We start from the raw sequence: 25,000 nt of genomic DNA, 5'->3' as shown, positions 1-25,000 counted from the left end.
AGGTCAAGGTCACAGTGATTGGATGCAACAAGTGAGGTCAAACATTCGATTTTTGATGGTTTGGTACAGAATCATCGTAGAAACTTCTGGTTTGCGTCGCTACCTTCTCTGGAGACAGCTTTTATTAGACAAGGTCAGAGGTCAAGTTGACGATTTCGTAAGTACCAGTCTATGACTGCTTGTATATTACTCTGATATATTCGGCTGCAGTGAAGGAACAGATTTTGTCAGTTATTGCCGTTTTGAGATCATTTATGGATTGTGGCCTTCCTTGGTAGACATTGTCCTCAAGCATCTAACCCTGAACTCGGTTTGAGTCTTTGTGAAGGGTTTCAGTTTCAGGTTGATTTTGACTGAAAAATATTTTTCTTTAGTTGGCCACGGTGTATTGAAAGAATGGGGATATCAGGTCTAAATCCAAATCTGCTGACTATACACAAGCTCCACTTTGTGCGCATGCATTAAGTAATAGGATATCTTTCGTATGAAGTTATTTTGTGGTCACCCTGTACCATGGGATTTTTAGCATCGACACCAGAGTGCATATGAGAACTGATGATCTTGCTCTAATCAGTCATGACCATTGAACTAAAGCAGTGATGTTTTACTCTCTAAACCACAGAGCAGGATTGTGATTGTGCTGAAGACTATGAATAAAAAAACATTTTGACATGGATGATAAAGTGGGAATTATAAACATTTATTTTTGACGGAGTTGAATAAAGCTCCTCCATGAATCTTGGACATAATTAAACAATAAAAACATTAGCTGATAATAAAAAAAGATGTACCTGAAATTGAAAGCTTTGCTTTGCAGACTGGAGGCATCTCAAAACCTGCTATGAACACACTACAAAGGGTGGGAGTGGATGTACAATAAGATTATTTATTCATCATGAAAACAAAGCAATTACTCCTATAAAAATGGCTTTTGCAATCATTCAACAATCATACTAAAATTTGAGAAGTGTCGGTTTGTGCGTTTGTTCGACATTTATGGATTCCTGAACCACTGGATGTAATGAGATTAAAACTACTGGTTGTACTTGGCGTGGGAAGGGGTCCTTTACATGGGAAATTTTATACATTGTACTTTTATACTAATGTTTCACATTTTTGCAACAAAGCTTTTACTATTTTTTTGTGCATTTACAACATGAAGCAGCAGTCAATTCGTTCATCATTACCTCCACCACCAAAGGTTGGTGGAGGTTGTTTTCACCCCTGTCTGTTTGGTTAGCTGTGAGCAGGATATCTCAAAAGGTAATGGATGGATTTGGACGAAACTTTGTTGACATGTTGGGTGTTTGACAAGGACCAATTGATTCGATGTTGGTGATTATCTGGATCCAGATCCAGATACGAGAAAATGCATTTAAATTTTTAAAAAATGATTCTTCACCATTGAGAGAGGGCCAAAAACGATATATAGCATGATATTTCAAAATGTTGTGGATGGATGACAAAACTTGGTGGAGAAGTTGGGTAGTTGACAAGAACAAGCAGATTCGATTTTGGTTAAGGTTAGGATGCAGATCCGGCCTATCAGTGGGATACAAAATGTACCCTTCAGCCTGGCGGAGGTATGTGCTCTACCTACTGCAGTTCCAGGTCATCAGAGTTCTAACAAAGAAAAAAAAATGAAAGGAAATAAATGAAATGAAAAATGAACGACAAATTGTTGCATTTTTTTGCATGAAACCAGGGCCGTTTCATTTCAGTGAAATTGTGGAAGGAAAATGTGCACAACACTTGGATTTGTTTTCATTCAAATTGAGCTTCCATGTGAGAAGAGAACGGTGGCATGATGAAAATAAATAATTATTCATGAAGGTGAGATTATTGGTTGATAAAACCAAGGACGTACGTAACATGAATCACTGATGGGAGTTCCGTACTTTTTGTTGGCTTTCCTACACACAAGAGCCTTCTTTGTACATGTCTCTGCTTGCAGCTCCCAGGCCTTGCTTGAGTTACAAGACCCTGCAGGCCATTTTCAAGCTAATCAATGATGTTAATATAATGCGCCACCTCTCGTAGAGTCAAATCAATGGCATCAAGGAGGTAACAAAATAAGGGAGGCCAGAGGGGAGATAGTGCTATGTTGGCATTTAAGAACTTTCAGTATTATGCCTCAAAGGTGATGGAATGTGTAGAAAATAAAAACGCACTATTGGACAATGCAGTTGCATTGGTGTACAAGTTATATATTTTATTACGCATTTCTTTCTTGCATCATGAAGGTTTGAAAAACAAAAATTAAATCAAGCCTAAGTTACACATGCTTCTGTAGTTTGAAGTAAAAACTGCATTTGCAGTGATAGACTTCCTCTAATCAGGGCACTTTAAGCTCGGGAAATCTGTCATCGTCCAGGAATTTAATGAAAAATATGGTCAACGTCAAATTGCAAAATAATTTCTCAACTGTTTTATATTCGGATAAGTGGCCCTCTATGAGATATTAAAAGTCTTAAGTAATCCAGCACAGAAAGGGGGAAGTTCTGAAAATCAGTCACATATTAATTACCCCACCCAAACACCTATTTTCAGAGGGTGGCAAAATTGGTCAAAATCTAAAGCCCTTTAAAACAATCAAAGTAAAATATCTTAATTAGGTCATTTTACATGTCAAGAAGTTGGTAGACTTCTTATGTGGAGATGGCACTGACACTCCATTGGCCCTATACACCATGAATCATCAAAGCAATCTTCCAAGATAGAACTTAAAAACCTATACATTATCTTCCAGTCATCTGTGGAGAATTCCACATCCAATAACACTCATTAATGTTTGGGAAATCATCCCTGAACAAGAAAAATGAGACCCAAAAGTGCTCATTTGTCATTCTTATTCTTTTCTGACAGCATAATTCAAAATTGGCTTAAGCTATAAACTTGGTTTAAACACCAATCGACTGCAATTTATAGAGGAAGTTGCAAACTGATTGAAATTTTAATAGCTTGTAAGGATTCCTCTAAAAGTACACAAAACGGTATTCCTTTGTAAAGGAATAGTGAGGGATCAGAGGGGTGGGCGGAACTACGACTGTCAATCAGGCTGATGGGGATGGAACCGCTAGACACATTTGCCCAAGGGCCAATCAGACCGACATGGCTGTGGAATATTATCAGCCCTGTTCATGTAGGGCTGTCACGGGGCCAATCGATAGCAACAACACACACACAAGTAGAGGATAAATGGGGTTTCTAAGGCATCCATTCAAATGAATGGGGAAAAAGGGAAAATTCTCTGAATCAAGCCCCAAAACAAGAGACTGATTTCCTCCCCCTCCCATACAAGCTAATGTTAAATTGAGACCGTCTCAAGCCACAAAAACCCAAAATAGGAGACTGATCTCTTCCCCATTGAGGAAATGTTAAATTGACTTGTTATGTACAATTGTTATGCTATATTTAGCTAAGTTGCCCCACTAATGGGGCAACTTAGCAAAACAATTGTGCATTTTGTGAGGAAAGCACCAAATTTGACACATGAGTGGCATATCATATTATGAACAGATTTGGATATTAGGCCATCTCAAATTCAGCCGCTGATGGCTGTGGCAGCCATTTTCCACTACCATCAAAAATTTTGATAAATTAATTTCCCTAATTAATTGGGAAAAAAATGATTATGCTGAAGCATACAAGTCTTACCAAGAGGTGTGTGAAAACAATGGAAATAAAGAACCTATTTTGGATATGACAGCATTTAAAAGTTTGCATACAATCTATGCGATTGACCTGAGTGCACAAAAGGAAACTATATAGTCTAATCGAGTGGATACTTCCCTATAAATGTATCAATTAGAAATTCAGAAGAAAGAGGAGAGAGTGAAGAAGTTGATACATATTGTTTGCTTTTGGAAAAAAACAGAATTACAGATTAAATCAGATAATGGTGTTATGATTATTCTCACATAATATTTTTGTTAAATAAATGAGTGGTAAAGTACCAACTGGGGTATATGTTAATCAAATCAATCTTCATAAACTATCATCTTGTATTCAAAATCAAAATCCTTGTACGATTAACGTTGATACAATTCAGAGAAAAGGAGCAGTAAGAAATGATGTTTTGCTCACAAGAGAACAGGTGAAAATCTTGAACGATACTGGCTCACTTAAAATTAAAATGTCAAAACCAATGTTGAAGAAATATTCAATAAGAGAGACGAGTGGAAAATTTCTCCAATTTCTAATTCCTTTATTTGCTGGTTTAAGTGTGGCTGGAGCATTGACGGGTGGTATTTCAGCAGCGGTGAAAACTGCCAACGAAAGGAAGGCTCAACTCCGGGCTCAAAAATAATTGGAAAGACAGAACAAAGAGTTGGAGAAACAAATTAGTGGAAGTGGTGTAATTGTAGATTATGCTGAAAAACTTAAAATTCTGCCTGATAAAGTGAGATTGTTAGTTGGAGATATGCTTTCTTCTATCTCACAAGCAGGTGGAAAATTAACTAAAAAGGGTAATTGATTATATCTTTCTAATAAATAAATGAGCATTGATGAGTGGTTTAAAGAATTTGGAAAGAATACAACATCAAATTTAGAATTTGTCAAATATTGTAAGAAATAAAAAATTCATAATGTGGTTATTTGTACGAGAGATGAATGAACAAACGTGTCTAAACATACAAAGAATATTATTATGAAGTTAGAAGATAATAATGCGAACGGTTCTCATTGGGTTTGTATTTTTAATAGTCAAGACAAATATTATTTTGATAGTTTTGGTCTTCCACCACCTGTTGAAGTTATAAAATTCTTACAGAATGGTGTTTATCAAACATTTCAAGTCCAAGAATTAAATTCCAAGTGTTGTGGTCAATTATGCCTCAATGTGTTATTTCAACTCAACAAAAATTAATTTTTTAATGACATTATTTTTAATCTAATATAAATGACAAGTTGGTAAAGATGGTTCTATCATTGGTGTATCCAAAGAACTGGATATTGATTTATCAAATTATTACACAAAGGCACAGGCTGAATGACAGAAATATAGTACAACAAAAAAATATTAATATGAAAAATGCTTGTAAATTAATAAATTATCCAAGCCCGACTAACACGAATGACTTGGTGAGATTAAGTGATTTATCACAATATATATATATATATATATATATATATATATATATATATGTATATATGTATATATGTATATATATATATATATCCTTAAATAAAATGGTCATGTATTCCAAAGATACAGAAGTGTTGATTTTATCTCCAGGTCATACAGAATTCACAGTGCCATTTCAAATGAATTTCTATAAAGAAGGGTGTATCGTTTGTATGAGAATAGAACAATGGGGGTATGATATGAATGATTTAGGGTATAATTGGTCATTTAAAATTGACCGAGAAGACCTGGAACAATTAAATCAGTCTCGTAAGGAAGAATATTATCCACTTGGTGCCGAGAATGAGTTTTTTGGAAGCACGATTCGTAAACAACAAATAAAAGAATTGAATAAGGGTAGATTTAATCATAGTGATGCCATAGTTTATATCATGAAAACAGAAAAAACAGGATTATATATAATAAGTAAGGAAATACAAAATGATTCAACTATGGGAAGATTGGGGGAGGGGGTGTTTCCTGTCATTATATTAATCTGTCATATATTTCTAACACATAAATTACAGCAAGAAGGCTTCAAGAATATTATCATTTCTGTGTCCAAGCATACCTTCAAGAAAAGGGTATTCCATATTTTAATAAATATGTTCTTCAACATAAGAATGAGGTATTTTCAATAAAAGATTGGTTTTATACTGATGTTAATAAACCAACAACTTTGGATTTAATTAAAATTTTAAATAATGAAAAAATTATAAAGTTAAGAAAACGCAAGGCTCTTTTAGAAATTCAGAAGAAATTTTATTGGTTTCCTGTTGTAAAAAAAATATTTTGGATACAGGAATAACAAGAAATCCTGATGAATGTATGTATGATATTCTATGGGGTGTAAGTGATTCAAGGATAGTAAGGGATGAGGAAAGAGTTGAAGAGACTGAGACAAAGGAGGAAAAGGAGAAGAGAGAGGAGGAGAAAAGAGAGAATAGGGAGAAGGAGGAGGTGAGGGAGAAGAGAGAATAAATAAATATAAAAATATGGAAACCAGTGAGATTAGAAAAAGATTGGGGGTAATACAGAAAACAAATAAATCTCAACGCACCGAGGAGGAAAACAAAGAATTGACAAGTCTATGAGAAATATTTGCGTCAAGACTATTAACATCGGTTTCAGGGAGAAGACATAAACGAGAAAGAGGAGATAAAGATTATATTATTGATGATGTTGGTGTAATTGACTTTAATTAATGTTTCCATTTTTTTTCTTCAATAAATGGAGGAGAGAGTGAAGCCATTTCTGAGGATTCTTTATGTTCTAAAAATTAAGATTCAAATGAGCATGTTGGAAACTAAAAAGGTTTTCGCACTCTGCAGGAATTTTTCTCATAAATAAATGAGTTATTGTCTCAAATGTAAAAAGAAAAGTGATACTAAAAATATCTCACTTTAGAAGTATAAATAACAGGGTTATACAAAAAGGTACATGTTCGGTGTACGGCTCTAAAAAAAGAGTAAATTTATCTCCAAACACAAACGTGGAGGAGATATACAAAAGTTTTTATCAGGAAGTAAATTTACAACTGCTGGAATACCATGGGAATTACATCTACCAGGGTATTCTTTCTGTGGTCCAGGCACACACTTGGATAAAAGATGAGATGAGGCAGACAATCCTAAATCATGGAGTAAACCCATCAATAGGGTTGATGAAGTGTGCACGAGGCACAATATTGATTATGGGAATACAACAACTTTGGAAGAAATACATGATGCCAATAGAGAAATATTGTATAATTTGTCTGTGATGCAAAATCCAACCTTGAGAGAAAAAGTTGATGGACCATTCGTGAAGAAGATGATCAGTGCTAAATTGAAACTTGGGCTTGGAAATTCAAAAAAAACAAAAACTTATAGGCTCTAATGATGTCATTAAGACTGAAGAACAATTAGCTGATGAATTACATAAACCAATAATCACAAAGTTTCATAGAAGGAAGGTTTATTCCAAGGAAGTTGATTATATCTGGTCCACAGATTTGATTGAACTCAATGATAAGGGGTACAAGTATGCTTTAGCTGTTATTGATTTGAGGAGTAGATGTGCATGGGTTGTCCCTTTAAAAAACAAAACAGGTAATACTCTTATGTTAGCCTTTCAACAGATATTTCATAAAAGTAGGAGAAAACCTAAAAAATTGTGGACTAATGAGGGTGCAGAGTTCTATAACAAGACATTTTTGAATTTTCTTTAAAATAACAGCATTACATTATTCAGTACCTTGAATGAAGGAAAAGCGGTTGTTATGAGCACTTCAAAAGAGACGATATAGAAAATTCACTCAACTCGGTTCTCAACAATTGTCATCTTTAATTCAGGATATTGTAGATAAGTATAATGATACGATTCACACCTCATCGAATACCAAACCAACAGAAACATTTACAAAATTAGAATATCTAAAAGAGATTAATGTCAGAAAGCCTAAGTTCAAAGTTGGTGATATAGTGAGAATATATAGGTGGAAATCTCATTTTGAAAAAGGTTATACTAAACAATGGACAAATGAGATTTTTTATATCACTGATGTGGTAGATACAGTTCCTTGGACTTATAAGGTATATGATTTAAAGGGGGAAGAGATTTTAGGTTCATTTTATTCAAAGGAATTACAAAAGACAAAGATAAATTGAAATTTTTTATTTTTATTTTTAACTTCACCCCTTTTTGACTCCACCCACACAAACCCCACCCCACACAAGCTCCACCCCACAAAAACCACATTCATCATATTCACATAATTAGTGATTAGTTAATTAGTGAATTAGTTCCCCACACACGTTTATTTATTTAAAAAATTCACTTCACCCATCCACACAAACCCCGCTCACGCAAAAACCCCGCCCACGCAAGCCCCACCCACGCAAGCCCCGCCCACATAAGCCCCACCCACCCCTCTCATCCCCCCCTGTGTGCCCCTCACCCCACCCCCCCCCCCACACACACCCGGGGAGGGGAGGGGGGTGGGATGAGGGGGTTAGTGGGTCGTTGGGGGAGCGCACCTTCCCCTTTACTCTCTTCTTATAATTCAAAATCAGATAATTTTAAGAAAGCATTTATAATTAAACAAAAGTAATAGCGAACGCAGTGAGCTTCATACTAAAAGCGTGCACGCAAGAGAATAGGAAACAACAACAAAATACCCCTGGCTATTTGGAATTCGTGTCGTTGGATATGACCTTTTGCTTCCGGTTGTTTTTAAACGCTGTGCGGTGTATAAACACGATCGGGTTTTATTTCTATCTTGTGAATATTACTTAACGCATGCACATGAGAGGATAGGAAACAACAAATACAACACAATACCCTGGCAATTGTGAATCGTGTCGTTGGCGATGACCCTTTTGCTTCCGTTTTTTTTTGTTTCTGGTTTTTGTCATGGGGAATGATGCATGCCGGGAGATCATGACCGGAAGTGTTTATTTATTTATTCAATTATTTTTTTTCCCAAAGTGAATTTTATACTTCCAAAAGTGATTTTTTCATGACAGGAAATGTTTTTGTATTTAACATTATCGGGAGTGATTTTGAAACTCTTTCCGGAACTTATATTTTCTTTTATTCTTGAGCAAAAGTGATTGTTTATTTATTTATTTATTCAATTATTTTTTTCCCAAAGTTAATTTTAATAAAGATATTTCCCGCATCATCAAAAAAAATTTTTTAATCATGATTTACATTATTTGATCGCTGATCCCGAATCCAGGCCGAAGTAACTGGAAATTGCGTCAAAATCATCAGCTATGCGGCGCTTACACGTACCACGGTATCGTTGGCAAGTATACAGTTGTGAACACGTTATAGGTAAAGTCAGAGCGAATGTAAGAAGAATTCTACGTTCGCTTCGAGGCTTTGCCTATTCCATATTAACATTGAACAAAATCTTCTTTCGCAGCAGTCTGATTAGTGGGGGATCTTGGTGCAGAAGTGTGCGCACATCCGGATAAAAGCGCGATTTTTGGCACACAAGTAGTTTAGACCTTGACAATCAAAAAAATTGATGGAAGCACTTTGACACACCCCTTTTATGGCCGCCATATTGGACTTCAAGATGGCCACCATCGAAAACCTATTTTATTCTATAGCTCCGAAACTAAACCAGCTAGAGTTCATTTCAGTGGCTACACCCACATTTATGGGGTCGAGGAATCATATGGACCAACTCTGAAAGGGCTCAGGTGGCAGCCATCTTGAACAAGTCGAAAATTCAAAATGGCCACCATTCACGACTAACTTTTAATGATTTCTTGATAACCAAACAAGCGAGGAAGATAAAATTGGTGTCCACACCCATATTTGTTGGGTCCAGGAATGTGATGAAGTCAATTTTAAATAGCTCAGATGGCAGCTGTATTGAATTTCTAAAAAAAAAAAAAAAGGCTGCCATTAGCAACATAATACAATCACATCTCAATGCCTGAGCAATTCGCTTATCTTATCTTGATCACCGAACAGGTTAGGAGGATAAATTTGGTATCATTCATATTAATTGAATCCAAGAATATAATTATGTAAATTTTAAAGAACTCTGCTGATAGTCACATTGACTTTCTTAAAAATTCAAAATGGCTGCATTTGCAAAGTACAATCAGTAATATCTCAATAACCCAACAAGCTGAATATTCAATCTGGTGTCTATACCCATATTTTTCAGCTCAAGGAATTTTAGATAAATACAATATTAGGAAGTCCAACACATTCAGTTTTGTCATCATCTAGGAATTAACTAAGATGTCTTCATTTTATATTTTTCAGGGCTTTGGTCATGGTGTAAAGTACAGTTTTCTGATGAAAAGTAAAGATAGTACATAATGAAAGCTGCATCTAAAGGGTCCTTTAACTGGAATTTGTGCTGCTTGTGTCAGCAAGAGACTGATGAGGATGTTCGATGCCCTGCCAATCAGAAGCGATTTCATACTTCATATGAGACATTGGAAAAGGACTTGTATGATCTCAAAAATGCGAATGCACTGCCAAAGGGTATGGAAGTGCTAAAGGCTTCCAACATGCTGTCTAAAAATCTGTGTTTCACAAAAGCTGCAGAACGAACTATAATCAAACTATGGTGAAGCGTGCTGAACTCAAACTGAAAAGAACTTCTGAGGAACAGGTTGAGGTGCAGAGCCCTAAAAAGACTAGGTCAATGGTCACTCCAACTGTTAGTCATGTTGAACCGGAATGCATTCTGTGTAGACAGAATATTGAGGGGGAGAGACTACACAAAGCTTCAACAGATGCTGTCGACTCAACTGTCAAGTCTTGGGCAACAAAAACCAGAAATAGAGAACTCTTGGCCAAACTAGCCACAGCTTCAGATTTGCATGCAATGGACACCTATTACCAAACTTGTTATGTCAGACTTGAAAATGCTGCACGATCAGTGGAGCGAGCTGAATCTGCAACACAGTCTGAATCTGAACATTCTTTTAATCCACTTGTTGTTGAAGAGTTGGTGACATATATTGTTGAATCAAAGCGTGTTTTCCCTTTGAACGAACTGAAAGTCCTATACACCACTAAAATGAAGGACCTTGGCATAATTGTTGACCCCAAAAGCATTTACTCCACTAGGTTCAAAGAGAAGCTATTGAAAATTGAGCCTGAAATAATTGAAGCCAGTCAAGGAAGGGGTCGTGTGTCTATGTTCTGTTCAAAGGAAACTGCTGGGACGGCTATTGAGACTGAACTGAAAAGTCAAAATGAAGTGGGTGACAATGAAGCTCGCATGATTGTTCAAACTGCCTTGTTCTTGCGCAAGCAGATTTTGTTTGAACAGAAGCTATTCGATGGACACGTCTATCCTGACTGTTTGAGGTCACCAATCCCAGAATCTTTATTGGCTTTCATGAATGTGGTGCTTAAAGGTCCTACTGGTAGTCAGACTGATGTCAACAACAATGAACCAGATCTTAATCAGCAAAGATCACGTGTTGCATGTACTCTGTCTCAGCTGATGATTTTCAATACTACAAAGCGAACACGAGCTGGGGCACAGATGATGCGACATAGCAAGGAACGTGAAACACCCTTCCCCCTGTACGTTGGATTGAAACTTCATGTCGAGGGCAAATTTAAGCATCTGATTAACGTATTTGAGAAGCCTGGCCTCGCCATCACCTACATTAGAGAGCAGCAGGTCAGCAAATGTCTTGCTGCTGCAGTAAGTGAACAAATCAGGACTAATGGAGTAGTGATTCCAAGTGACATGAGACAGAATGTGTTCACAACTGGGGACATGGACAATATTGATTAGCACAAGGAATCGAACTTGTCAAAAGTTGAGTTCCATGGCACTCTGATTACGTTGACCAATCATGTTTCAAATGAAAACCCAGGTGTTGTCATGGAACCTCTGGACATAAGCAAAGTGGCCAAGTCTCGGAGATCCCAATTGCCAGACTTCTACACTATTGTGCCACCTGCAGAGCTTGATGCTAACAATGATGTTATTCTCAAAAAGACCAACAAGCCAGTCAGACCAGGGAGAGACAGGATTGAATCAGCTAAAGCAAAAGACAAAACGTGGATTAATCATGCATCTGATATCATTCTCAACAAAGGAAGTGAGCTTGATGATAATGACAAGGTGACATGGGCAGGCTTCAGTTCTAGTCATATGCATGAAGATACCGTGAAGCCCAGGGTGATAACTGGTGTGCTACCTACGTTTCCAGATAAGGCAGCATTCGTTTCAATGGTCAAGCACACAATGTGCCTTACAAGGAATGCAATCCAGTTTCTCAATCCAGTGCAAACACCTGTTCTAGGGATAGATCAGCCAATCTACGCTATTGGAAAACAAATCCAATGGAAATGGTCAGACACACACTTGAGTGAGGACAAGTTCATACTGATGCTTGGTGCCCTGCATATTGAGTGTTATTGAAGCGATGGAAAGTAATGACTGAAGGTTCTGGAATGGCAACTATGGCCTGCAAGGCAAGCATTCTCACGACTGGACACGCAGAGTCGTTTTCGTCACAACTGGACCACCATCTCAAATGGACAAGGTACATGCACCAAGTATTCCTCCGAGCCTTGGCAATTTTGAAGAATGAAGCATACACACACGAGGGTTCAGGCACTCAGGAGAGTTGGGAAGATGCCATGAAGATGAAGTCAAATATGTTTGCCTGTTGGTGCATGGTGATGGACATTGAACTTCTGCATTGCCGTTTTGTCCGCTCCCTGCATGAGGGGGATTTTGCCCTATACATTCAGGTGATTGATTAATTGTGCGATTATGTCTTCATCTGGAACCAAGTGCACTACTCGAGATGGCTCCCTGTTCATGTCAAGGATATGGTTGAACTTGAATCGAAGAATCCAGAGGTTCATAGGGAGTTCATGAAGGGAAATTTTGTGGTACAGAAGAGCCCAAGGAAGTTCTCTCTGATACCAAAGGACCACAGCCATGAGCAGACCACAAAGATTGTCAAAGGTGATGGTGGAGTGTCCAACATTTATGATTCTCCTGACACCCTGGAGGAGCACATTTTGGCTCTTCCTGAGAAACTCAGAGCCATTGCTGAGTTTGAAGAAGCAGCAGAAATCAGTGCTGAATGTCCAGACATAGGACATCATGAAGAATCTGGAAGTCTTCAACATCACTTCAGCAAAGATGTTCTTTCTCTGCTTGAAGTCATGAGGGCTCAAGGTAACCCTTTCCTGGATGAAAGTGGTCCAGACCTCATGACCATGGATACAAGGGAAGTCATGAGTGCAGATTTAGCAGAGGCTTTCATCAATGCCATTGGGAAAGGGAAAGAACTGCATGAGAGCTATGTCAGAGACTGCCTTGTAAATTGTTCTGTTCCTCGAACAGACACAATCAAGAGGAACTTCGTCCCGACCTTTGCTAAGCCAGAGGAACCGAAGAAAAAGGAGAGCAAAGTTTCTATGCTCAAGCATGATGCTTCACTTGTGACATCGCTGTTTCTCTCTGTGCAGTCATGACCAGATGGTGACCTTGATGAGTTCTTTAGGTATGAAAACAAGAAGGACCCACCTGCCCTATCAGATCAAGGGAAGCTTCGAGCTGGCAAGAAATCTGATATTCTGGAATGTCTGAAGATTCCAAAGGTTTCTGCGGGTCCTGATGTAACAGCTAAAGTTCTAGATGTAGTTCACATGGTGCAACCAACCAAGGCAAAGACATTTGATGATTATGTCACCCACCACTTCATACCCTACCTCTCATCTTCAGCACAAGGCAATGTGAGGAGATTGAACTTAGTTTGGGACACATCCAGAAGATAGTCTCAAGCTGCAAACCCAAGAAAAGCGAGGATCTGGATCAAAGGTTGCTCGCACTGTTGTAAAAGGTACAACTCCAGTTCCATCCAGTTGGAAGCATTTCCTACAAAACAGTGAAAACAAAGTTGGCCTGTTTCAATATCTAAGCGACGAAGTCACACATTCATCTGCAACTATCCCTGGGATACATTTATATGCCACAAAGGATGACGGAGTGTTGGTGAGTGGCACTGCTGACAGATTACAGAGTGACCTACAGAATATTTCACCTTGCAACCACCACGAAGCAGATGGAAGAATGTTCCTTCATGTCAGTGATGCATCACGTGAAGGTCATTCCAAGGTGATGGTTCGTACTGTTGACAGTGATGTGGTTGTTATCGCCATTAGCATATTTGAAAGACTTGGACTCCAGGAACTTTGAATAGACTTTGGTACTGGAAAGAATCGTCAATTTATTCCAGTGCACACAGTCGCTCAAAATCTAGGACCACAGAAATGCCACACTTTGCCTCTGTTCCATGCCTATACAGGGTGTGATACCACCTCACCCATCTTCGGTATTAGAAAGTGAACTGCATGGGCAACATGGGAGGCCTTCCCGCAGATTACAGATACCCTAACTGTGCTGATGGCTCATCCAGAGTAGCTAAGCATTGATAGTATCCACATGGAGCTCTTGAAAAGGTTCACGATCTTTATGTATGCCAAGACATCAAATGCTTCTCGTGTCAATGTTGCTCGTCGGGAGCTTTTTTCCCCAAGGAACTCGAACACTTGATACCATCCCACCTACCCAACAGGCACTACTGCAGCATGCTTTCCGTGCCCTTTACCAAGCGTCTCACATCTGGAATCAGTGTCTCGAACCACAGCAGGACTTACCTGATGCCTCAGAGTCAGGGTGGGTGAAGGATGAAAAGAGCAACGTGTATGCTCCACTCTAGATTGTACTACCAGATGCAAGTAAAGCATGTGCACTGCTTTTTCATTGTGGGTGCATTAAAGTTTGCAGGGGCAACTGCAAATGTTCAAGAGCAAGTCTGCGATGTACACTCCTCTGCCGATGCCAAGGTGGTTGCATCAATAATGATACCATCTAATGGTAGTTGACATTTGTTGAAACTGCATCTCTGTCAATGATGATTCAGCCGACCAGAGTCGGTCAATATAGCCGCCCGACTATTCAAAATGTTGTGCAAATGACAGCCGATCAATGATTTGAATAGTTGTCATACTTGAATGTGCTCCATTGATACTGAATCTAAAAACCCGGTGTTAAAGCAGATTGATGTAAGGTACATCATTACCTTTTGCAGACATATGTTTCAAGTTGGGAATGTCAGTTGTCTTTGTTATTGTAAATAGTCAGTGAAATGTTATCATGCCAGGCATTTTTTCATTCATTGACCTAACTAGCTTGTATCTTTCACATATCATTAAAATTATGGCACATGTCGCTGCCATCTTGATTTCCCATATACAACTGTATAACAATCAAACAGCTTTTTAAAATTTGTTTTGATTCCTTGACGGAACAAATACGCATGATACTAGATTGATTTTCCTAGCTTGTTCAGGTATTGGAGTTTCGTTGAATTATGTTGCTAATGGCAGCCATTTTAGAAATCCAATATGGCTGCTACCTGAGCTATTTAAAATCGACTTCATCACATTCCTAGACCCCATAAATGTGGGTGTAGCCACTGAAATAAACACTAGCAGGTTTAGTTTGAGATATAGAATAAAATAGGTTTTCGATGGCGGTCATCTTGAAATCCAAGATGGCGGCCATAAAAGGGGCGTGTCAAAGTGCTTCCATCAATTTTTAGCCGCGTCTCGCAAGGCGAGACGTGGCTCCAAGGGAGCTCGGCGTTGTTCTTCTTCTTGTGAAGACAAAACATTTCGGACTCGGCTCTTTTATATACAGAATCCGGATCTCCTTAAATACTAAACACTTGTACACATCCTCGCATTGAGGGTGCCTTTTGAGAGCGTCTATCATGAACTTTTAAATATATTCGGACATTTGCTTTTAAGTTTCGAAAAGTTCACGTTACTATTTAAAGATTATTCCATTGAATGTATTGCAATTTCCTAAATACACTATTTTCTCGTCATCAATGACAATCGGCCATGACGGGTGTCACTATTGGCTCAATCAAGGCACGTGACGAAATATCGGAAGTTGTTGTTTTTTGGCTTCTTCTTCCTCTTCCTCTTCTTCTGGTGAAGACAAAACCTTTATGACGCGGCTCTTGGACACATTTATCCTTGTTTTGATTGTCAAGGTCTAAACTACTTGTGTGCTAAAATTCACACTTTTATCCAGATGTGCACACTTGGGTTGGTTTTGTCCTCCACTAGATGGTTTGTTTTGCTTTTGAAACTCAATCAACATGTTCTGTTCAAAACAAAGTGAAGAACAATTAGGGTATATGAAGATAATTACATAATGATGTGATTAAAATAATAAATATAACATTAACCTCCAGAAGATAGTGTCATGTCAGATTCCTCCAGATGAACATTTAAACTGGAACAAGTTGGAAATGAATCATCACCCCATGGAATTTCAACATCTTCCCATTCAAGGTTGTGAAATTCATTCTTTTCACAACTCATGTATGATTCAGTTTTAATGCTGAAAATAAAAAAACAGGTATTCAAGAGAGACAGAGAGAGACACAGAGACAGACAGACAGAGAGAGACAGATAGAGACAGATAGAGACAGATAGAGACACAGACAGATAGAGAGAGACAGAGACAGAGACAGAGAGATACAGAGACAGAGACAGAGAGATACAGAGACAGAGACAGAGACACAGAGACAGATAGAGAGAGACAGAGACAGAGACACAGAGACAGATAGAGACAGGGACAAGGACAGAGACAGAGACAGAGACAGAGAGAGACACACAGACACACACACACACACACACACAGAGAGAGACAGAGACAGAGAGACACAGAGACAGACAGAGACACAGAGACAGATAGAGAGAGACAGAGACAGATAGAGAGAGACAGAGACAGATAGAGAGAGACAGAGACAGATAGAGAGAGGCAGAGACAGGGACAGAGACAAAGACAGAGACACAGACACAGACACAGAGACAGAGACAGAGACACAGACACACAGAGACAGAGAGACAGACAAACAGATAGAAACAGATACAAATGGACAGAGACAGAGACAAATAGACATAAACACAGAGACAGATAGAAACAGAAAGATAGAGACAGATACAAATAGAAACAGAAAGAAACAGAAACAGACAGATAGATAGATAGATAGATAGATAGATAGATAGATAGATAGATAGAGATAGATAGATAGATAGAGAGAGACAGACATACAGAGACAGAGACAAAACAGAAAGACAGAGACAGACAGACAGACAGAAACAAAGTGATAATTCCTCACCTCAATTCATTCCACATTAGATTACGTGAGAGTAATTCTCTCCAGTCAACAATAATATAATTCAGTTGATTTCAAAACGAATAAATCTCTTCAAGAAAGTCGTTCATTTTTATCCACTCGTCATGTAAATCAGATAATTCATTCTCCACATCTGTTAACGATGTTCTGATCCAGAACAACCTGTTGAAAAAAAAAAAGACATACAATAATTATTGGTTGTATAGTGATTTAATTCTGTTTTAAACAATAAATAATAAATTGGGTTGAGAATCTCACCTGTCATCTGGTGAAAACGATTGATCTGTAAGGTTGTCGTAAGAATCTGAATGCTCCATTTTCGTAATAAAACACGAACGGCCCACAAGTCGGTTTAAATAAGCAACTTGATGACGTAATGGGAGATTTCACAACAATGGTTTTTTTCAAAGCATATTTTCCACGAAAGAAAATGACTTGTTTCGGGTGAGACAGCTTGGGGGAGACGTGGGCGAGACTTTCTCAAGCAGTCAGACTCATTTTAACACGAAAATGAAAATGCTTTAAATGATTTTGATAAAATCTACGTTTAACAGCTGTTTTTAACGAAACTTTGTTCTGTTAGTGCTGTATAACTATCAGACACGGACACATAATACTTCCTCATTTGACTGTGTTCTAAAAATACTTCCCCATTTTACGCAACCAAAGGTTTCGTGCTTGAAGAGATAAAGTGATTACACTAGATGGAAATGAATGTTATAATAAAACTAATTTATTCCCGAAAGTAGAACATGAACAAATATGAATGGAATGAAAATATAAAAGGAAAGAAGTGCTTTAATCAGTAAGTCTCAATGGGGCAGAGATGTCTTCTATTTTGACCTTATGGGCCTTGAGACGGTCTCAATTTTACATTTTGTTTGCATGGAAGGGGGAGGAATCGGTCTCCTGTTTTGGGCTTTTTAGACATTGATTCAGAGCGTTTTTCCATTTTTCCTCATTCATTTGAATGGATGCCTTAGAAACCCCCTTTATCCTCTACTCACATATTTCTATAAAGTACAGAGACACGACAGAAGTAAATAGACACCTTAAATTTATTAATTTCATCTGTATAAAGCAAGTTTTACTCAGAGAATTGCACTCTCTCTCTATTGAGTGCAGCCTGTGGCTGCTGGTTGCATCATTGGTTGGGTCACAGCTATGCCGCTGATGCAGTGTCCCCCTTACCAGTACACTGGTACTCATTTTGCCGACCTCAGAAGGATGAAATGCTGAGTTAACCTCCTGGTGTCCTGGTGTATCAACCTCCTGGTGAAAACCTCTTCTTAGACCAGCCAACATTCAAAGGAGAAAGAAGTGGGCTGACGAGATGATCACCAGACCCTTGGAGTTTTGGCGAACTGTCATTTTTTACAGATGAGTCCCAATTTGCTCAATTGGAAGTGGACGTGTAGGGGTCGGGAAACTTCCTAGTCAAGAGTTTTCTTTGAACCGATTGCAGGAAACTGTCAAACACGGTGGTTTTTCAGTGATTGTGTGGGGGAGCATTCTGGAGCACTGATCAGTCAGAGCTTGTGGAGTGTTGTGACAACACCAACTCTATGATACACATTTCTATCCTTGAGGATGGACTTCTCCCCATCTTCTCCACTGGTAAGATGGTCAAAAACAACACTCTGTTTTTGGGAGATGGAGCTCCATGCCACACTCCAAAAAAAGACCAAAGAATGGCAGGAAATAAATGGGATCAAGTGACTTCCATGGCCAAGTCACTCTCCTGACATGAAACCCATGGAACACCTCAGGGCCATGTTGGATCGAGCTGTGTGGAAGAAGTCCAGGGAACAAACGTCACAGGCAGAATCCCTAAACCTTTTGCATGAAGCCTGGGCAGAAATCCCATGAGAGAAAATTTCGGAACTCGGTAGTTCTATGTCTGAAAGAGTAAAAGAAATGAAATCTGCAAATGGCAAGTCTACCAAGTACTAGTGTATGTATTAAAATGAATCAAATTTATTTCAAACGTTCAATAAATAAATTATTTAGAAATCATGGTTTCTATTTACTTCTGTCATGTCTCTGTACAAACTATTTAGAATGTTATATCGTCTATAAAGTATGGACAGTACCAACACATTGTGAACACGTCGATACAGCTTTTACTACATTTGTAAATCAGTAGAAGAACATTATATATATTATATATATTATATATATTGTTGTGGATCTCTGCCCGCCGGCGTGCGAACGACCGCGTTTAGCCAATGGCGGCCATCTTGCCCACCGAACGGACAATCCAGTCGCGGCTTTCCGGATCAACGCCGGAAACCAGCCACGGGTGTCTTTTTAAGCACACCACAGCCTCGTCAATATCCACCCGCGCGCGACAGGGTCAATCGCCGAATTGTCGATATACCTAATTATTCGCGTGGGCAGACTACTGAGAGGCTGTACCTCAACGGGGCCGCTGGGACATGAGCTGCTTAATGAAGCTCGCTCCGTTTGGGATAACCGAGCGGGGTGTTATCGCGAGCCCCATTGGACCCGATCGCTTTACCGGCTATTTAAAAACAAACTATATTCCGAGGGCAATATGGCAGTTCAAATCGGGAAAGATGACGCAACGAATGGGTTACATTTAAACAAGCACATTTATTCCACACACAACACATATGCAGTCATGTAGGTATGCAATTATACAACGAATGGGGGTAGGGACAAGAAGCGAGCCAGACAAAGAGCTACCACCGTGTATTTATTATGTACAGTCACTTTTCAGTTCTACTTGCGGACATGGCGCCACAACGTTCATTCAAAAGCAAAGAAAAACCCCAGGACAGACGAGGGGCAGACTGGACCGCTTGAGGTCTTTATTGACACGGAGCCATGTAGACCGCAGAGGCTCCGCAAGACCAGGCTGGCTACCTTAACTTCCCTGGGGCGACCCGCAACGTCCTGTCTCCACGACTCACGGTAAGGCACGGCTCGGCAGGCCACGCGCCTTGGCTCCGCTGCGCTGCGCTCTCTTCTCCTTTCCACACACCTACACAACCTCCAGCAGCCGACGACTCAGAGAGCGACCGCGACCCATACCAAGAGACCAAGGAGAGAGACTCTCATCACCTCGCCAACCACCAACTGTCCTCTCGGCGTTCCGACGTGGCCCTTTTATCGCCCCGGGGCATTCGCCCCTCCCTTCTCAGCTCGCGGGGGAAAATTCCAGGAGAGTTCGGTTCGGCTCTTTTGGTGTGACAACTGACATTCTTTTTCTTCCTCCCCACGTGTTTTTCGTTGGGGGAGAGGGGTGAGGCAGTCATCCATTGTCTCCCGACGAATGCCAGGCTTCTCGCAACCCTGCTGAGGTGGCAACGTGGTGGGGGTTACTGTGGTCGATGCAATGGTCGCGTGGCTGGCGTTCTGTGGTGGTAGTGAGGGTGGTGTGGTTGGGCGCAGGCGGTGGTAGAGAAGGTGTTGGTGGTGGTGGTTGTGAAGCGGTTGGTCCAAAATAACGATAGTAAAAGAAAAACGGCTAACTCAAAGATTCACAGCCCGGGTACATGAATAATTCCCTTAGACATCGGTAGGGAAATATAACCGAACACACACTTATCGATATAACTGATCTTGGGGAAATCCTTTATGGTGTGCTGCGAATTTCCACAGCCGTAACAATTACACACACACACACACACACACACACACACACACACACACACACACACACACACACACACACACACACACACACACACACACACACACACACACACACACACACACACACACACACACACACACACACACACACACACACACACACACACACACACACACACACGTTGGGATTCGTACCTTTCTTATGCTTTTTGTTTCTTCCGAACATAAATTCACTGGCCTGCAGTTAATTAACATATATTCCTGCTTGGGACATTGTGTGTGAGATAAGGAAGGTTTAACCTTGAGTGATTCAAGGGAGCATTGTGTAGCAGGATCTGCGAGGAAAACCTCTGATCATGCTTATCGGTTTGATATAGATTGCCAGAATATAAGCCAGCTGGTAATCCAGATGGCTCTTGGGATGAAAGAAAGGAATTGTGCATTGGAATTCGCTGGAGATAAAATCGCCTATATACGAGGGAGTGATTCAATCATTCGAGTAGAGCGCTCTCCGGGTTACCTCAATTGCTAAATTGGTGTTGCTGGTGTGTGTTGCTCTCCATGCGGCCGCATATATTGATATACAATAAACAATTTTCTCTCAAGTACATCAACATCTTCATGCCTTAGTAAAAGGTGATCACGCCTCGACAATTGGCGCAGCGAGCAGGGGCGAGACAAGGTGGAGGAGAGGTGTGGATGGACCCTTGCTGACCAAAGAGAAAAGCCACCGTGACCAATTTGAATAAGGTAAGCCTTTGTACTGGGGAGTTTAAATTATATATTCTCTTTCTCACCTCAGGTTTTGTCCATCCCTGCTTCTGCCCCTTGTCCTCACCCAAGAACCGGTAAAGATAAATGTGGAGAGAATTGTTTATTGTCTATCAGGGGGTAGCTATCTTAAGGTCCTGAAAGGGGGGTTTGAGGGCCGAGGGCATACGGCTGAGGCTGCCTAGTAGGACTCAAGAAAAACTCCAGGAGGGGTTCCAGCAATAGCGATGGGAAACGGATCAGGAAAACGAGAGAAGAAAGAACCTTCTCGGGATACCCCTGCTTACCAAATGTTTAAATTACATGGGGTGGTAGCAGTGGAACAAGATGATTGCTGGGCAGAATGGACGGTTAAGGATAGCTTACCATGGCCAGAGGCTGGGTGTGCGCTGCCGCTGGCCACGTCATCACAGGGCCAATCCCCCTTACCTGTGGCTAATATTTTACCACCCATTAGCCACTGTGGCTAATCCATGTTTTACTGCTTTTTTTAACCAGTTTTAGATGAATTTTGGGTGATTTTAGAACAGAATTCAACCTTCGTTGAGACGGCCGCCATTTTGTATGTTTTGATTACTGGAATCACGTGTGATTTCGTACAAGCTTATTTATACTAACTTTTGTAGTTTTAAACTAGTTTCTAGTTAAAAAAAACAAAAAAAAAAAAACGACCAAAATTACGCATGATTCTCGTCTCAATTTTATTTTAATTTTTTTGAAAAATTTTTTTTTCCGGAATGATTCGACATGATTCGGCGCTCCATGCTTCGTTGGGTCAGTGGTTGCCAGGTGAGTTTTGACACAATCAGTAGTAGTACGAGTGTTTGGATGAGAGAGTTTGTTTGGATGAGTGAGTTTGATGGGTGACTTTGGTTGGTTGGATGAGTGAAGTTGATGGGTGAGATTGGTTGTATGAGTGAGTTTGATGTGTGACATTGGTTGGAAGTGCGAGTTTGATGTGCGAGATTGGTTGGATGAGTGAAGTTGTTGGGTGAGATTGGTTGGATGAGTGAGTTTTACTGGCATGAGGTTGGTCCAATCCTGGTCCACAACCACTCCCATCCCCCACTATAAGCACAACGACCACACACACACACACACACACACACCACCTCCCCTGATGGTCGTTCATTCAACCAATCTCACACGTCAAACTCACTCATCCAACCAATCTGAACAATCCAACTCGCTCATCCAACTCACACATCCGCCTTAAAATTAACTTATTATTTCGTATTGCTAAAAAAACAAAAAAAAACAAAAAAAAAAACACTTTTGAACAAAATATGTGGCTATTTCCTTTCTCCTGTGGCTAATCATTCTAAACCTGGATTAGCCACAGTGGCCAATTCCTTTTGAAAGCCAGATCACACCCAGAGAGGGGTGGGTCGTTTGACCTCCCAGTAGTGCAGAATCTGCGGGAAGAGTTTCTGAGACGCCATAAACTATCCATGAAGGAAACGCCAGTGAATTGGCTGGGGTTTGGGTTATGGCAAGGGGAAGCAATTAAAATATCAAGCACAGTCAAGCAAGCAACCTTGGCGGGTAAGGTGATGACGCTTCAGGGTCAATTATAAGGTGCAGAGCGCCAAGCTAAGGATGCGGCAGAATCAGCGCCGGCACCGAGCCAGATAACAGGACATGGCTCATCATCTGTCCTGGTGTCTGCAGCATCGGGGCAGGGGTACTCCAACACTGACACAGTATCATCAACACCCCAACCCCTGGCACTATCTCGGTCAACTGCACAGTATCAGCTGTTTATGATGTATGTCGGGGGGAAATGATGCCGTACTGTCGAGTGAAGGAATGTGTGTGCTTTGCCTGAAGGGTAAAGGGTGGGCAGCTAGTCTTCAAGCCCACAAACTTGTTCTGACCTCCTTGAGAGAAATTTTATTGTCGACAAAATTGTTTTGATATGGGAAAATTAAAACTTCTTTGTGGGAAAATTGGATAACGGAAAAAAAGTGAGGCGAAAGGTAAGAACACACCCTGCTGTGAATTTGCTTGCTTGTCAGGCCGTGTGCAAGATTTGCCTGATAAGGGGGGGAAAAGAAGCTGGAGGCAGCTCATCTTTGAAATACTGGACAAACTGGTTTTGTAAAACTGAATCAGGTCAGGTACGGGAGCATGTGCTAGAACAGCGCGACGTTGCATCCACTTTCCGCCGATACTCCAGGGGCCTCTGTCTGGCCATCCCCCAGGCAGATGCCAGGCCCATCCCCATCTCCTTGAGATGATGGTCAACCTGTTGCAACCATGAGGCACGTGGTCGGCCCACTGGCCTCCTCCACTCATGAGACTCCCTCGCTGAGAGAATCTGGTGAGCAGGGTCAGCGTCAGGAAAACGAGCCACATGTCCATACAGCCGCAACTGACGCTCACGGACGACGCAGGTAACAAATCTCATCCGAGTCTCTCTCAGCAACCGCTCGTTGGACACAAAATCCGACCAGCGATAGCCAAGGATTCTCCGAAGAGACCTGGTACCAAAGGAATTAAGTCTCCGTCTCAGATCCTTGGTCAGAGTCCAAGTCTCGCACCCATAGAGCAAGACTGGAAGTACCAAGGACCTGAAGACTCAGACTTTCTTCCTCACGCACAGGTACCGGCAGCGCCACACCCCATGATCCAGTGAATCCATGACTCCCCAGGCCCGACCCAGACGTCTATTGACCTCTGACTCGCAGCCAGCAGAGACATGAATATCACTGCCAAGGTAAGTGAATCTCTCCACGACCTCAACATCCTCACCACAAACAGACACAGACAGGACAGCAGCATCCAAGATGTCACCGAAAGCCTGGATCTTAGTTTTGACCCAAGACACCCGTAATCCCAATGGCTCCGACTCCTCATTCAGCACCTCGAGGGCCCCCAAGAGGATGTCTAAAGTCTCCGCAAAGATGACTGCATCATCTGCAAAATCAAGGTCCGAGATCTTGACATTCCCAAACGATGCACCGCAACTTGATCTCTCCGACATCCTCCCTAGAATCCAGTCCATACAAGTGCTGAAAAGTGTGGGGCAAGTACACATCCCTGACGAACTCCAGTAACAACTGGAAATAAGTCAGAGATGGTACCACCACACTTCACAGCACTCTCAGTACCAGAGTAGAGTTCAGACATCAGATCGATCAGTTTTGGTGGCACCCCACGAAGACCAAGAATCCTCCAGAGGACATCCCGATTCACTGAATCAAACGCTTTACAGAGATCAACATAGGCTGCAAGCAGCCCCTGCCGAAACTCTCGTCTGCGTTCGGTGAGGACACGAAGTGCAAGGATACGGTAAATCGTTGACCTCTTTGGTGTAAAGCCTGACTGCTCTGGACGCTGGTGCTCAAGCAGATGGTGGTGAACCCTATCAAGAATTATCCGAGCAAAGACCTTGCCCGGCACTGAGAGCAGCGTCACCCCTCGGTAGTTGTTGCAGTCTTGGCGATCACCCTTCCCTTTCCAGAGAGGGACAACAAGGCCCCTCTTCCAGTCAGTTGGGATGATGCCTGTGTTCCAGGAAGAGCACAAAACTGCATGCAACGACACGAGTGCAGCATTTCCACCAGCCTTGAGAAGTTCGGCATGGATGCCACAGATCCCTGGAGCTTTGCCCCGTTTCAACTGGTTCACCGCAGCCCGTGTTTCCACAAGCGAAGGTGGACCACAGTTGATTTTAGGGTCAGCAACAGGGATTGTAACACCCTTGACATCCAACTTGTCAGCTGGGGGATCAGCCTGGTACAACCGCTCAAAGTAACCG

General features: G+C 40.9%; 1 protein-coding gene across 4 annotated transcripts in view; it reads right to left on the bottom strand.

Annotated features, from left to right (window-relative positions):
* LOC147035003 (rhotekin-like) overlaps positions 1-25,000 on the bottom strand; it is a 164,734-nt gene that overhangs the window by 70,832 nt on the left and 68,902 nt on the right. For 3 of the 4 annotated variants that reach the window (XM_085892324.1, XM_085892320.1, XM_085892312.1), the window contains exon 3: positions 792-850. The exons of the other annotated variant lie outside the window; for it this stretch is intronic. In XM_085892324.1, the coding sequence (XP_085748450.1) occupies positions 792-850 (59 nt within the window). The remainder of the gene's footprint in view (positions 1-791; positions 851-25,000) is intronic. 4 annotated transcript variants of the gene reach the window in all.

Source organism: Eptatretus burgeri, chromosome 1 (genome assembly GCF_056783735.1).
Source record: "Eptatretus burgeri isolate ZD-2024b chromosome 1, Ebu_testis_v1, whole genome shotgun sequence".
Lineage (NCBI taxonomy): Eukaryota > Metazoa > Chordata > Myxini > Myxiniformes > Myxinidae > Eptatretus > Eptatretus burgeri.
The sequence above is the reverse complement of the archived record's forward strand: the minus strand, read 5'-3'. Positions and strand labels throughout refer to the sequence as shown.